General features: G+C 43.0%; 1 protein-coding gene across 4 annotated transcripts in view; it reads left to right on the top strand.

Annotated features, from left to right (window-relative positions):
• Positions 1-16,055, top strand: part of LOC6035022 (SNF-related serine/threonine-protein kinase) — an 83,924-nt gene that overhangs the window by 43,080 nt on the left and 24,789 nt on the right. Inside the window, exon 2 of one of the 4 annotated variants that reach the window (XM_038259594.1) lies at positions 982-1,021. The exons of the other annotated variants lie outside the window; for them this stretch is intronic. Within the exon in view, the coding sequence (XP_038115522.1) occupies positions 982-1,021 (40 nt within the window). The remainder of the gene's footprint in view (positions 1-981; positions 1,022-16,055) is intronic. 4 annotated transcript variants of the gene reach the window in all.

The following is a 16,055-nucleotide window of genomic DNA, read 5'->3' as shown; positions in this document are numbered from 1 at the left end:
GAAAATATTTTCGAAATGCTTTGATTTTCAGCAACTAATGTTTTGTTTCTAAATGTTTTATAATAAATCTATTTTGAAATTTCTGTTCTTTCCAATAAAAATATATTGGCTTTTTTTTGTTCTTCCGGATATTGCAAGGTTTTTTTTTTGGTTTCTGGTTGATTTGAACAATTATTTCTCCAGTGACTTCCAGGTTCAACCAACCACCACTACCGCACAGTGCCAGTGACACTGACATTGGCAAAACAGCAGCTCCTACGCGCATCATAAAGCCGCCGACGCCCTCGCCACCTTCGTCACCTGCTGTGTATTCCGCGGTGGGCGAAAAATTGCGTGCGCGAAAATGTTCCGCCAAGCCATGATAGTACAGCCGAGTCCCGCGATAGTCACGGTTATATAGGTTCTATTTTTAAGACCCGCGCGCAGACATTGGCTATACGGTCAAGCCGGTCTCCGGGGTGTACGACGCCGCGGTCGCGTTGGACGGTCGTCGGAGCTAATTTTAAAAAGGCGAAAACAAAAACAGTCACTCAAATGGGAGAGATGTACACTTGCCGGGGGAAATGTGTTGAAAATAAGGCGGGAAAATTTAGTGGAAATTTTCATTCATTCAGTTTCTGACTTTTCCCCGAGAGATCGGTTCAGGGCGTAGGCGATGACGACGACGGGGAAGTCGCCGCGTTTCGGTGTACAATTTTGCCGGCCCAGGCCAACGAGGACAAGGAAGGAAATCAATCTTTGACATGTTTTTCTTTGAAGAGGCGCGCGCGCACGGATCAACGCCGGATTTTGACGGCAGCGGTATATCCTATAGCTTGACGCAGGATGACGCAGAACTAAACGATGAATCACGAGCGATTTTGAACGAGGGTTCTATTTTAAATTTATTCATTATGTATTTTAAAAGTGGGAAATTTTGCAAAATATTTTTTGAATTTATTTTAAATTCACTAATTTATTTTACATTTCTTCTCTTTTTAGGTACATAAAGCTATCTACTCAAATATACATCTGTTAATTTGTAAGTAATAAAGATTTTCATGGAAAAAACATCAATTAAAAATACTAACATTATAAGTTTCAATTATTGCCCTTAGTATAAAATAATCAAATTTATCTGTCGGTGCTCTGCAGAGTCATCGTAACGGATGGTATTTAAAAAGTGTCGTGTTCCCGGAGACGCCACGCCACAAATTATCTTTGTGCAAACTGCAATAAAATGGCGATGGCCGATCCAAACATAAACAAAAACAGATATAAACAGCAAACTACGCTGCCGGTAGGAAATGTAGAGATACGTTTGAAAATGGTTTAAGAGTCTGCCAAATACATTTTTTTACTGTCGACGTATGTGAATCCACCCTTTTTCTGTTGCTTGTGTCGAAAAATTCACGATCGAACGACCGTGACTGGCACAGGAAAAGTGTTTGCTTGCCAAGACAGCTCTCAGTCGGTCAGCTAGCTTGCGTCAATTAAACATATGATTGGTGCATTCCGATGGTAATTTTGGCCAAAACCTTTGTAGTTCACCTTTTTTTTGGGACAGTCGACTCTCTCTGTGTCAATATCGAAGGTGCAATCGAGAAAGGGGGAAATCAGATCCTAAGAACGAATTAATCAAAGTATGCCAAAAAAGGGAATCCATCAAAGTATGTCGAATTTGGGAAAAGACAAATATGAACAATTCTTCCCGAGTTGCAGAACTAGTGCTTATTTGTTTTTTTTTTTTTATTTGACTTAAACTTTTTGAGGGCCTACCCTATGACCAAAAACATTTTGTTTTATTGTTACGCCCATACAAAATTCCATACAAGTTTGGCAGTTGTCCATAGGAAAATGGTCCGCAAATATACATCTGTATATTTAGAAGGATATTAATTATATCAATTTGTTGTCTTCGACAAACTCATCAATACATACAACTTTCCGAAGACACCAAATCGATCAGAAATCCTCAAAAGATACAGATTTTCGAATATTTACGTACCTTTTTTGCATGGACACGGAAAGGGACCATCCATAAACCACGTGGACACTTTTTTTTAAATGTTTGACCCCCCTCCCCCCCCCCTTCCTCCCTTCGTGGACAATAATCCATACAAAAAAATATTTGTTGTATGTAGCGTGGACAATTGCTCTCCCCTCTTAAAGTGTTTACGTGGTTTAACAACTTTTAAATTAACATTTTTTTCCGCAAAAAATGTTGTTGTTCATTTTATTAACGTGACTTCAACCTTGAAAGGTCATTCGTCACTTGCAAAAAATGAATTTCTTACAATCCATATTATATGTATTTGAATTTTTGACATTTATTTTTTTACTTTTAAAGTTCGTAAACCGGGGTGACTTTGATAGGATTTCAATTTGTTTTTGTAAGATTTTCCAACAGGTAAGGTTTTTCTCAAGATTATTATTTTTAAAACATGTACTGGGGTAGGCCACACAAAGTCCATGCACTATTTTGGAAAAAAAAGTTTTTTCAATAGTGTTTAGAAAAATAGTTACGTTAAAAATTCTTGGTTTTAATTCCGGGGTGACTTTGATAGTCATAGTTTTTCTTGTTAAAATCATTTTTAAGATATTCAAACTTTATTTGTACGTTAAATGTACCATCACTAAAATACCTGATATAGTTTTTAAGCAAAAAAATCAATGTTTATATTTAGTTAACTAAGTGTATATGCTTTTTAGCAAACTACATATAAATTTTAGGTAAAATTGTTAAAAAGTCGGAATTTACTTGAAATTTGTTAAAACTAGTTTTGTTTATAAAATTATTGATTTATATTGTATTGTATACTGAATTCGAAGCACAAATCACAAGTTTTCACATTTTACATGAAATTTGTTAAACTAAGATTGCCTATAAATCTGGAGATTTTTTTAATTGTGTTTTAAAAAAACATATTATTTATTATTTACATTTTTTTTTAACCTTCTCCTAGTGGAAAATTGTCCAAAGAATCCGAAAATGCATTACGTTTTCTGATTCATAATCATGTTCATTGAGAAAATCATGACACTTTGAGTAGTTTAAAATAATGACTTTCATCAACATTTTCTTAACTATAGTTAACTAACTTTTTAAATTTTTCAAAATTTTATGAAAAGTTCTTCTCGTGGTACTTTGAACACTTCTCTACCACGGTCAGTATGATTCTAAACCATTCCTTACGTATTTTAATTGTACTCTTCATTTTGCGGAAAAATCGCAAACCTATCAAAGTCACCCCGGCTATAAAAGTCACCCCGTTTTACGGTACCTACTTGCAGTTTTTCGTTTTTTTATTGTGTCCATGAGAAACCATTTCTGAAAATATTCTTTTCGAAAAGTTCCGAAAGTTTCCTAAAATTTCGTCTAGGAACCATCGACGATTGGATCTCTGGTTCCAAAGCAGACGGAAATAACTTGGAAATAACATTTTTTGATATTTAAAAATACTAGGGCAATAACGTTTTATGTTATTTATAACAAGATTTGTTATTCGACGCTATGATTTTTTTGTTATTGGATTATTATTGTAATAACAGACTAATAATACTTTTAGTTATTCTTCGAACAAATCTTTGTCATTATTTTTTGTTATTTTAACAACTAATCCGATCATCCCAATAACAGTTGGAGGTATTCTTCCATAACAAAAAATGTTATTCCAAAGTTGTTTTGACTTTTAACCAATATCAGACCAATAACAATTTTTTTTATGATAACATAAACTGTTATTGAACTCTTATGCAAAAATGTTTTTTCAAGAAGATTCCATAACACTATCTGTTATTTTAACAGTATTTGTTATTGAAATGGCATGAATTTAGTTATTACCGTCTGTTCGGGTTGCTGAGATACAGCGGATAAAAGAAACTCAAACAGGAAGTTTTCAAAGTCTCAAAATTTCAGCGACTAATGGTGTCACAAAAATGTTTAGATTTCTATTTTTTTCCCTAAAAACACAATATAAAAAAAATCACAGCTCTGCGTCAAATTTTTTTCCCTTTCTTCTTGATAGCTAAAAAGTTAAGGGGTGTTTGTCCCTTAAAACAAACTAAAAAAATGAAAATTAAGGATTTTTTTGGAAAATTATTTTTTTGTTGACAAATTTAAAAATTGGCGAAAAATGTTTTTTTTTTCTTTTTCTGATTGATGAAGACTATCAATACCTACAACTTGCCGACGACAGCCAAAATGTTCCTTTTTTCATAGGGTTTGACCCAAATAAAATAATACAAAAAAATAAAAAAAAATACTCAAAATCTGCTAAAACCATAGAGAATAAAACTGGTTCAAATTTTATTTAAAGTTTTGGTTAAAAAAAAAATCTAAAAAAATGGAAATAGAAAAAGTCAAGACTTCTCGTCTTGACGAGTCTTAATTCAAAAATATTTAAATATTATTTCAAATCCATTTATTTTTTTCGCTTCGTGGATCAGTTGGATACCAACAGTCGTCGTTTATTTCGAATGTCGTCCCTAAAGTATTTTTTTAACTTAAAAAGTTTTTTTTTTTATTGAAGTGCGGTGCTTCTGGGGACGCGCAGTCCTGTTTTTTGTGATAATTTTTGTCTCTTTTGTGTCGCTGTTTGTGTGCATGGGGTGATTTGTCATAATAATTGAATAATGCCATCATAAGTGCGGTGCTTCTGGGGACGCGCAGTCCTGTTTTTTCGCGATAATTTTCGTCGTAAATGATCGTAAAAAATTATTCTAACTGGCAGTTTTAGTATAAACTCATCAAACTATCGATTTTATGAAGAGTAAAGCGTCATTTATTTACTATTTTTGAAATTTGCTCGCGTTATCTAAATTTAAAAACAGTAAAAATATACTGATAAGTCCAGCCCATAGCACTACTACTCGGCTGGCACGCGTTCGATTAAAAAAAACTTTTTAAATAATCAATTATCTATCTTTCCGCAGCCGGCTGCCTAAGATTTGAAATTTTCAACCGATAAACAAAATGCTCATGGTCACATCACTGCCACTCGTGAATCCTGACCTCATACCCATCTACTAACCCCCTCAAAACTCATGTGATACTTTGTCGGAGATGCAGTCGATTGGGCGGTCTCTATCACTCAAGTATCGGACTAACATTCCCATCCACTTCCCCGTGACCCTACCACTGGTCGTGGCCGGCGCCGGTATTGATCAGCATGATAGGGGCCTTTGAGAAGTTGCGAAGCGAGGAAAGATAGCTCCCACTTATCTTCCACGGCTCGTGGATGTAACTTCTGGAGGTCCTGGTCAATAACGGAGTAGCAACTGCGGGTGGGCACCTATGTTTATGCTTATGCTTAACTTAAAAAGTTTTTTTTATTATTTTCTTCAAAATAATGTATTCTTGTTCCTGTAAAATTTGAGTTTTTTTTTTCAAACTAATAAGCTTATTTTGTTGTACTTGTTTGGTTTAAAGCTTAAAAGGTCACCAAGTCTACTTTGTTCGATCATAATACAGTTAAACGTTTGAACTTGAATCGGTTTGAAGTGCATTGCCACTGTAAAGCTACTAGCTAGGGTATTTTCAATCTATATTCGTTCAAGATCAATTATTTCTAATTTAACTTTCACGCTCAGCTTCACAGCTATACAGACAGGGTGCCACAAATGCATTTGCACTTTGAAACCTCCGACTGGTCGCGTGAAATTTGGAGCGAACTTGAAAAGTGTCACCGTCCGAGTTGAAGGATTTCGCAGCAGCAGGAAACACAACCGATTCGCTGAGTGATGGAATGTTTGGTGCCTTTCGTAATGATATAGATAGAGATGAGAGAGGGCTTATTCCTACCAGTTTCAGGAATTCTGACAAGAGCCATACCGCCGGCGCAGGTTTGACGAGTTTGGCTTGTCCACGCGCCCCGCTCGAGATCTGTTACGTCGCGATGACGCAACATCAGCGCGTACAGAATCGAGCAGATTTAGAGCAACCGACCAGTTGGTTCGCGTAATAATCCGCCCGGACTCACTTAACCGGTGTGCGCGCGCTTACTTAACCCTCGACTGTCGGGTGGAGGGGGACACTTTTAATTAGAAAAACACAACATTCGTGCGGTTGAACTTGGCAAATGGAGGGTCAGCCTGTCGGAGATTTATGACAAGTGTGTATTTCTTGGAAACCTGCCGATGTCATCCTTCTTTGGCGGTCATTGAACCTTTGAGTTGTGTCGAGCGGGGAGTTCGCCAAGTTGGAGAAAGGAACCTTGAAGTTGTACGCGAGACGCGAACGAGGAGTTGAGTCGCACGTCTTCACGAAATCGCACCACAGTACAACCTCGCTGGATCGACAGGTACTGAATGTTACCCACGAGAAACATGAAATAATTTCCTATAATTTCACAGTCGGCCTAATACAGATATCGGAATGGTTGAACACACAACAAATAAAGGTGTCAAACTATCGAAGCTTCACTGTAACAGCAGCCAGCCTCATCATCCGTGACCCTGGACTGTCGTCTACGGTTTCGAATTAATAGCGCGGTAAACATAATGTTGACACGGCCTGAAACATGCTCTCTTTTGTGACCGAAGACTGTTGTTTTACTTTCTTCTCAGCTTCAGAGCACATCAGAGCAGAGCAGGGGCAAACCTTGAGCAAATCTTCGTGATTAACGAGTTCGTAGCATTGTGCTTGTCCCTAATTCTGTGTTCATCACTTGACGCGCGTCACAATTCGGTGACACTGATGATGGTTTAAGACGTTCAACATAAATTACAACCTTCTGAGGAATGTCTCCCTTGTTCTGGTGGGACGGCCTCTTGGCATTCACACTTTCAATAACATCATTTATACACTCACACAAGTTCGGTTTATTGAACCGGGAAAGCATATCGAGCGAGTCATCTGCTTACTGCCAACTTCGCGCAGGCCGGATGACTTTGTCCGATGTCGGCCTTCGTAAGGGTGTAAGGTGGAAGGGTGCGGTGCGTGGTGGCGGTGACGATGGCGGCCGCCGTTCGTTGACCATGGTCAGGGAATTTATTTACGAATCGGCGGAAAATTTACGGTGATTTCGTTCGCGAGAGTGAATTTGTGAACTGAAATAAGGATAGATTTTGAATTGAATTGAAATTCAGCCCCGAACAGACGGTAATAACTAAATTCATGCCATTTCAATAACAAATACTGTTAAAATAACAGAAAGTGTTATGGAAAATTCTTGCAAGATCCATTTTTGCATAAGAGTTCTATAACAGTTTATGTTATCATAACAAAATTTGTTATTGGTCTGATATTGGTTGAAAGCCAAAACAACTTTGGAATAACGTTTTTTGGTATGGACGAATACCTCCAACTGTTATTGGGATGATCGGATTAGTTTTTAAAATAACAAAAAATAATAACAAAGATTTGTTCGAAGAATAACTAGAAATGTTATTACTCTGTTATTACAATAACAATCCAATAACAAAAAAATCATAACGACGAATAACAAACCCTGTTATAAATAACATAAAATGTTATTGGCCTAGTATTTTCAAATATTAAAAAAACGTTATTCCCAAGTTATTTCCGTCTGCTCGGGGCATCAATTTGAGGATGGGTTGACAAACAAAGCGAATTATTTTTATTTTTAGCAAACAGATTGCATTCCGCAACATGATAAACTTGACTAAGTCAAGAATTGGTTGGAACATGATAAACTTGACTAAGTCAAGAATTGGTTGGAATCTCGTATTCCCGAGCAGACGGAAATAACGTGGGAATAACATTTTTTGTTATTTGAAAATACTAGGCCAATAACATTTTATGTTATTTATAACAAGATTTGTTATTCGTTGTTATGAATTTTTTGTTATTGGATTGTTATTGTAATAGCAGACTAATAACATTTTTAGTTATTCTTCGAACAAATCTTTGTTATTGTTTTTTGTTATTTTAACAACTAATCCGATCATCCCAATAACATTTGGAGATATTCTTCCATAACAAGAATTGTTATTCCAAAGTTGTTTTGTATTTCAACCAATATCAGACCAATAACAAATTTTGTTATGATAACATAAACTGTTATTATACCCTTATGCAAAAATTGATTTTTCAAGAAGATTCCATAACAATTTCTGTTATTTTAACAGTATTTGTTATTGAAATGGCATGAATTTTGTTATTACCGTCTGCCCGGGTTAACATACAGTCCAGACTCGATTATCCGAAGCCCTCGGAAAAATTTCACTTAGGATAATTGAATCACGAAAAAAAAAATTTTTTTTTCGTTGTCTTATTTTTGATTGTCGAGCTTAAGTATGACCCCTAAACTACGCTAAAGTGATTTACATTTTTTTAAATCCAAGATGGCGGCCAATACGGCGGTGACGAAATATTGAAAAAATGCATTTTTTTTATTTAATAAGCAATCAACCATCCAATTTGACTTAAATGGGGTCGCAGAACTCTAATTTGATGTTTAAAACAAGAAAAAGGAAAAAAACGATTTTTTTTTTTGTTCGTGATTCGATTTTCCGAAGTCCCATCTAAACCTTCGGATAATCGAACTTCGGATAATCGAGTCTGGACTGTAATTAAAAAAAATCTTTTTTTTTTATTTTGCGACAGCGACATGTTTATGACAATTTATAAGCACTTTGTATTGTTCTGGTATGTATTGTATTGTTCTACAAATAATATAAAACATGTATCCACAACAGAAACCTATTCCTTGTTAGGTACCCAACTATCAAAAGATCAAAAAATACTCGAAGAATTTTTTTAGCAGTTTTTTTATCGATTTAAAAAGATTTCTTTATGGAACAAGCAAAATTTAAAAAAAACAATTCTAGAACATATGAAACATAGTAATTTATAGGACCTTTAAAAAAAATCTATAATCTATGTTTTGCCCCCCCTAACTGATTTTTTTATGATTCTGAAAGAAAAGGAGCGACAAAAATTTCAATAAATATTTTCATTTTTTCAGCCAAACCGGTTTAGATTTGCCGATTATGTAGAATAAAACCAAAAATGTAAAAGAAAAAACAAATTTGGTTAACATGATAATATTTACAATACAAAATGTATTGAAATCAGTTAACAAAGGTTCATTTCATTATTGAAAATAAAACAAAACATTGCTAAAGGGCCTAGGCCTAAGTGTAAACAAAGAGTCTACCCTGCTCGTTTATAACCAATATAAACATTAACTGACGTGCCAAGAAAGACTCTTTGTTTACACTTCTACATTGGCCCATTTTCATTGTTTTGCTTGAAATATGCTGTTTTTGTTGTAGTAAAATTATTTGTCCCTTGTTTTTTGAAAAAAAAAAAATTAAATTAAAAAAAAAATATACTGCTTTTCCCTTATATTTGAGCAGTTCTCTACGGAATCGTTTTTTTTTTCTTTAATTTTTGTATTTTCTATTCCGGCTGAATTTTTTTTGGTGCCTTCGGTATGTCCAAAGAAGCCATTTTGCATCATTAGTTTGTCCATGTAATTTTTCATGCAAATTTTGGCAGTTGTCCATACAAAAGTTATGTATGAAAATTAAAAAATCTGTATCTTTTGAAGGAATTTTTTAATCAATTTCGTGTCTTCCGCAAAGTTGTAGGTATGGATATGGACCACACTGAAAAAAAAAAATTATACACGGTAAAAAATATAGGGGTAATTCTCCGCCAACTCACACAGCAGTTGCCCCGCCCCATCTTCGATTTGCGTAAAATTTTGCCCTAAGGGGTAACTTTTGTCCCTGATCACGAATCCGAGGACCGTTTTTTGATATTTCTTGACGGAGGGGCGGTACGACCCCTTCCATTTTTGAACATGCAAAATAAGAGGTATTTTTCAATCATTTGCAGCCTGAAACGGTGATGAGATAGAAATTTGTTGTCAAAGGGACTTTTATGTAAAATTAGACGCCCGATTTGATGGTGTACTCAAAATTCCGAAAAAAAAAACGTATTTTTCATCGAAAAAAAAAACACTGTCCAGTTTCGATTCGAGCGGACTGTAATTTCTCGAGCAAACACAACACTTCTTCCGGCGGACTGGGGGAACCGGGAATTTCACTGGGAGGATCGGATTATCGCAAGCAAGCCACTAAAACACTCAAGTTTCTCTTAACTACATCTATTTATCGACTAATTAAACTTAAGGTTTATTTCGAGTAGATTCGCGACGACGTAACTTCCGTCCGATCACTTCGGCTGCTTGCGGCGAACTTGTCTCAGCTTCTCGCACGATCGCGCTAACTCGTTCGTTGCGCGCCAAAAAACTCTCCACACGCGGGTGCGTTCGTTGCGTCGTTCTCTCCATCTCTCTCGTTCTCGCACCGTCGTCAACGGCGCGCGGTTGCCAGCTTTGTCGTCGATCGCAGTAGCCGTGGGGTTGGACACTGCTCAGTTGTAAAACCTTTTTCGGGCTGACAGCTTTCGGCCCGAACATCCTCCCCACCGGAAGCGGCTGTAGTCTCGGCGTTGTCCAGAATCGGCAGCGGTGCCAGCTTGTGGATCGGCCGCTTCAATATTCCGGAACGTGTTCGCAAGTCGACGACTCGAACCATCTTGTCCGGACCCGGGTAAGTTTCGGTAACCACTCCGAGTCTCCACGATTGGGGTGGCAAGTTGTCCTCCTTGATCATAACAACCATGCCCTTGCGCACATTGACCATCTTCCTGGTCCATTTTCCCCGAGCTTGAAGTTCCACCAGATACTCCCGTGACCAGCGCTTCCAAAAGTTGTCACGGAGCACCTGGACGTACTGCCAGCGGGACAGGCGATTCGTAGGAATCTCCTCGTAGGTTGGCTCTGGTATTGCCGTCAGCGGACGGTCAATCAAAAAATGTCCCGGCGTTAGCGGTTCCGGGTCCGATGGGTCCTCGGACTGCGCGTACAGAGGCCGCGAATTGAGTTGCGCCTCAATCTGGCAGAGCAGCGTAGCAAATTCCGTCATCGTGAGTATCGCAGTGTTGCATACCTTCTTCAGGATCGTCTTGGTGCTCTTGACTCCTGCTTCCCAAATTCCACCCATGTGCGGTGCGCCAGGGGGGATCATACTCCATTGAATCTCGCGCGGCTGGCAAAACTCAAAAATCTTTCTCTCCGTCAGCTGATCCTGCAACAGCTTGTACAGGTCGTGTAACTCGTGCTTGGCGCCGACGAAGTTCGTCCCGTTATCAGAAAACAGCTCCTCGGGTAGACCACGGCGGGACACGAACCGTAGCAGCGCAGCGATGAATGCTTCAGTCGACAGGCTCTCGACCGCCTCCAGGTGGATTCCTTTCGTTACCATGCACACGAACACGCACACGTAACCCTTGACCGGGGCCGCCTTCCGTCCAGCTTGCTTGATGAGAAACGGGCCCGCGAAGTCCAGGCCAACCTTCTGAAACGCTAGAGCTCTGTCGCAGCGACTCGTTGGAAGGTCTCCCATAAACTGCTTGGCTGTCGTGGGACTGACCTTGAAACACTGCACGCAGCTCCGTGTGATCTTGCGTACCACCGAACGAGCGTTGGGTATCCAGAATTGCCGGCGAACTGCCGCCAGCAATGCCAGCGGGCCAGCATGCAAGTTCTCCTTGTGAATGCATCTGACCAGGTTCTGCACCACCTTGTTGTGCTGCGGCAGTATCCACTGGTGCTTGGTTGCGTACGGCAGCCGCGAATGGCGCAGGCGACCGCCCACACGTACCAACCCATCGTCCAGAAATGGGTTCAAACAATTTAGTTTCTTGGAGGACTCACCTTTCTCGAGGCTGGCTATTTCGGCGGCGAACTCCAGGTGTTGCACCGCTCGCAAAATCGCCTTCTGCGACTCGCGCATCTCTGGGATCGTAGGGTACCTTGACACGATCCGCCTTTCCTTGACCTTCTCCTTACAGTTGCGGCAGAACCGCACGACGTAGGCGAAGATGCGCTGCAGCTCTCGAAACGATTCGATCCTCTCGAACGTTGGTTGAAATGTTTCGTACTGGATGGCCGCGCTTACGACCACAGCACGACGAAGCTCTGGAACGGCGTCATCTGGCAGCGGCTCTGGTTCCTCCATTTCGCAGATCTCACTTCGCTGGTACTCTGCGCACTTCTTCCACTTCTCGTTTGTTGCTAGCTTGGTGGCAGACATACCGCGTGAAACGATATCTGCAGGGTTGTCTGCAGTGCGCACATACTTCCACTCGAAAATACCGCCGGTAGCAACAATCTCAGCAACCCGATTTTTCACAAACACCTCCAGTTGATCAGGTTTCTTTTTTAGCCAAGCAAGCACGACCTGGCTGTCAGACCACAGCCCAATTTTCCGGAAGACGAAGTCCACCGCCTCCAGGACGTTCTTGACCAACCGGTGCAGCAAGCGTGCGGCCAGCAGCTCACTTCGTGGGATCGTTTTCACCGTCTTTGGAACCAACTTCGACTTGGCACACAGCAGGTTCAGTTCCGCGGGGCTCCCTGGGATGATCGATTGCACGTACACGCAAGCTCCGTACGCGTGCTTCGACGCGTCAGCGTACCCGTGCAGCTCGTTAGCAGCGGCGTTCGTAGCTACCACCCTACGCGGCACTCGAATCTTGTCGAGGTCCCGGATCGCATCCAGGAAGTGCTCCCACTCCTTCACTAGCTCTTCAGGTATCTGCTGATTCCATCCAATCTCCTTTTCCCAGATACCCTTCATCAATAACTTGCCGACGAGAACCACTGGCGCAGCGATTCCGGCCGGGTCGAAGATGCTCGCGACACACGAGAGCACTTGCGATTTCGTTGGCCGCCCGTCTCGCTCGGAAGGCAGCGGCGCAAATTGTAGTTCGTCCGCCGCGGGGTTCCACAGCAGACCTAGAGCCTTGATCACCTCCTTGGTTCCAGTTCCACCAACGCTGACAAGCTCCTCCCGATCGGCTTCCGGAATGGCCTCCAAGAGTTCCGGACAGTTTGACGACCACTTATGCAACTCAAATCCACCTGCCTTGCACAGTTGGATCAGCTGCGATTGCGCTTCGGACGCTTGTGAAATGTCGTCGAAACCGAACAGCGCGTTGTCGACGTAGAAGTCTTCCTCGATGATCTTGGCTGCTAGTGGAAATCGATGCTTCTCGTCTCTGGCCAGCTGCTGAAGCGCTCGTGTGGCCAGAAATGGTGCGGATGCAGTGCCGTAGGTGACCGTCGTCAACTCTAGCACCCTAAGCGGTTTCGTTGGATCGGTTCTCCAAAACACGCGCTGCAGCGGCGTGTGCCTTTCATCGACAAGGACTTGCCGATACATCTTGGCCACGTCTGTGGTCAGCACGTAGCGGGGGAAGCGAAAGCGAAGAACGATCGAGACAAGGGAGCTTTGGGTTAGGTCACCTACCTTCATCACATCGTTGAGAGAGAGGCCGTTCACTTTGGCGGATGCGTCGAACACCACGCGGCACTTGGTGGTAGTATTCGACGGGCGAAGAACGGCGTGGTGAGGCAGGTACCACTTCTTGAGTCCAACTGGGTCTTCACCTTCTTGTATCTCCTTGCAGTGTCCAAGCTTCTCGTACTCTTCCATGAACTCGACGTACTGCTTCTTCAACTCCGGCTGTTGTGCAAGCTTTCTCTCCAGAGCGTAGAATCTTCGCAGCGCCATCGTACGTGAATCGCCGAGCTCGGCGACCGACTCTTTGAGCGGAAGCTCCACCACGTACCTCCCAGTTGCATCCCGACGGTGTGTTTCCGTGAAGTGCAGCTCACATTCACTTTCTTCACTTGACACTTTCACATCACTTTCGTATTCTTCCAGCTCCCAAAAACGTTGAACGGAGCGGTTCAAGTCTTCCAGTGTGGTTGAGTGCGAGTGAACCACTGCTGCAGCTTCGTCTTCTTCATCGCACACGCCACCAACGACCCAGCCGAACTGAGTCTCGCGTAGCATTGGCAGGTGTTCCGCCAAATGCACTTCTCCGGGCATCAGCAACTTCAAGAACAGTTGATTGCCCAGTAGCAGATCCACCTTCCCAGGCTGGTGGAAAGACGGGTCCGCAAGTTGTATTCCAGGTGGCAGCTCCCAGCTGCGCACGTTCACTGCGGACGTGGGAAGGTCGGCCGTGACCCTCTCCGTGACCAAACACTTGATGTTCGCGCTGAAGCTGGAGTACCTACCTCGAACGAAGTTGGACTACGCTGCCCGATGAAGCGTGGGTTTTCGTGCCGTCGATTCCTGCCACGGTGACGTTGGATGGAAACTGCTTCAAGCCCAGCGACTCCACCATGGCCCTCGAGATGAGGTTAGCTTGTGACGCACTGTCCAATAAAACTCTGCAGGGGTGGGCCTTGTTGTTTCGATCCATTATGTCCACCACTGCCGTGAGAAGCAGCACCTCTTGGGTTGGCGTCTCGTTGTGGCAACTCGCGGTTGTCAGCTGAGCTGCTTCTTGCTTCTTGACCTCCGGGGCTTGTTCCGGCGGTGCTTGTGTCATCTTCTGTTCCGACTTGGGGCGTTCTTCGGAGTGGAGCAGACTGTGGTGACGTCGTTTGCACTTCGAGCAGGTTCCCGGTGAAGTGCACTTCTTGCTGGGGTGTCCCTTCTTTAGACAGTTGAAGCACAGGTTGTGCTCCCGAACCTTGACCATTCTCTGCTGCAACGGAAGTGCCTTGAAATCCGGGCAGGCGTGGTTCTTGTGGCCCTTGCCACAGATGTCGCACCTGTCTTCCGACCTGGTCTCGGACTCGGACGTGGACACGGCGTACGACTTCTGGCTGGACTTGACGGCCGGCTTGGGCTGGACCGTTGGCTGCTTTGGTTTCAGGTCCTCGCAACGCTCCATGACGAAGCACTGGGCCTTCAGGAACTCCAGCATCTGATCGTACTGGGGTAGTTCTCCTTTCTTGACCTCCGACTCCCAGCGTCTTCGAGTGTCCTTGTCCAGCGCTGCGCCGAGCAGATGGACCACAATCAGCTCTGATATTCCCGTGAACTCCTGTTCCAGGAACTTCAGACTCTCTACGTGCCTTGTGCACTCGTCCACCAGGCCTCTCAACTCGACGTGGTTCTCCTTGTTCATCTTCGTCAGGTTTAGCAGCCCGTTGATGTGTCTGTCGATCGCATGACGCTTGTTGCCGTACTTTTCCTCCAGAATTTCCCAGGCATGGGCGTAGTTGCCCTCGCTGATGGTCTTCGCGTCGATCGACCCAACTGCACCCCCCACCAGCGCGTGTTCCAGATGGTAGAGCTTCACTGCTGGCGGATCGGGCGCCTTGTCGACCACTTCCTTGAACAGGACCTTGAACTTCGGCCAACTCTCGTAGCGGCCGTCGAACGAGGGGATTGGCATTCTCAAGGGCTGGTGAACAATGACAGGGGGTTGAGGGGCTTGTGGGGGTGCAGTTGCGTTCAAGGTTCCGTTTGCCCTTGTGGCATTGAACCCGAGCAACTGCTCTTCGAGCATGAGGGCCACTTTGTCATGGAGGTCGTCAAATTCTTCGTAATGCTTGTCAGCCTGCTTACGACCCTCCATGTCGACCATGGCCAGGATGGATTCGTGGTTGGACATGTACTCCTTCTGAGCGGTTTCCAACTTTTTCATGTAGACATGAACTTGCGGCTCGCTTAGCTGGCGAACTTCCGCAGTCTCCGTGGGGCGAATAGCTTTGAGTATCTTCGTCACCTTACCTTTGGCCAGGCCTCGGCGGTGGACGAGCGTCTCGATCTCCATCTTGATCTTGTCCTGCAACTTCCGCTTCTTCTTCTCCTTCTTCACTACAGGAGTCGACGATGTGGCCGAGTTTCCGAACTCAGCGCTTCCAGGTGATGTTGCAGGAGCTTTCGCGGAACTTTTCGGCATTCGAGGGACACCACCAATCGAGCCTTTTGCCCGAACCTAACACGGAAATCCACCAAGTTGGAAATCACGGTGCTAGGGGGAAACAATGGCGTCCTCTTGGCCGACACTTCACTATCTTCCGGTTCCGCTTCTGGAACCTTCCACTTGTTCTTCTTCTGGAACTTTTTTCCTCTCAAGAACGTTCTGGACGCAAGATGGCGTCGCTTCTTTTTTCGCCAAGATGGCGGCTTTTTCACTTGGTCGCGGCGTTCACTTTTTTCGCACTTTTCGCGAACTTGTCCACTAGCCGCGATACAAACGACCCTCCGCCTTTTGTCCTTCACTGTGC

This window comes from Culex quinquefasciatus, chromosome 3 (genome assembly GCF_015732765.1).
Source record: "Culex quinquefasciatus strain JHB chromosome 3, VPISU_Cqui_1.0_pri_paternal, whole genome shotgun sequence".
NCBI classification, from domain to species: Eukaryota; Metazoa; Arthropoda; class Insecta; order Diptera; family Culicidae; genus Culex; species Culex quinquefasciatus.
This window is presented reverse-complemented; position numbering and strand designations above follow the sequence as displayed.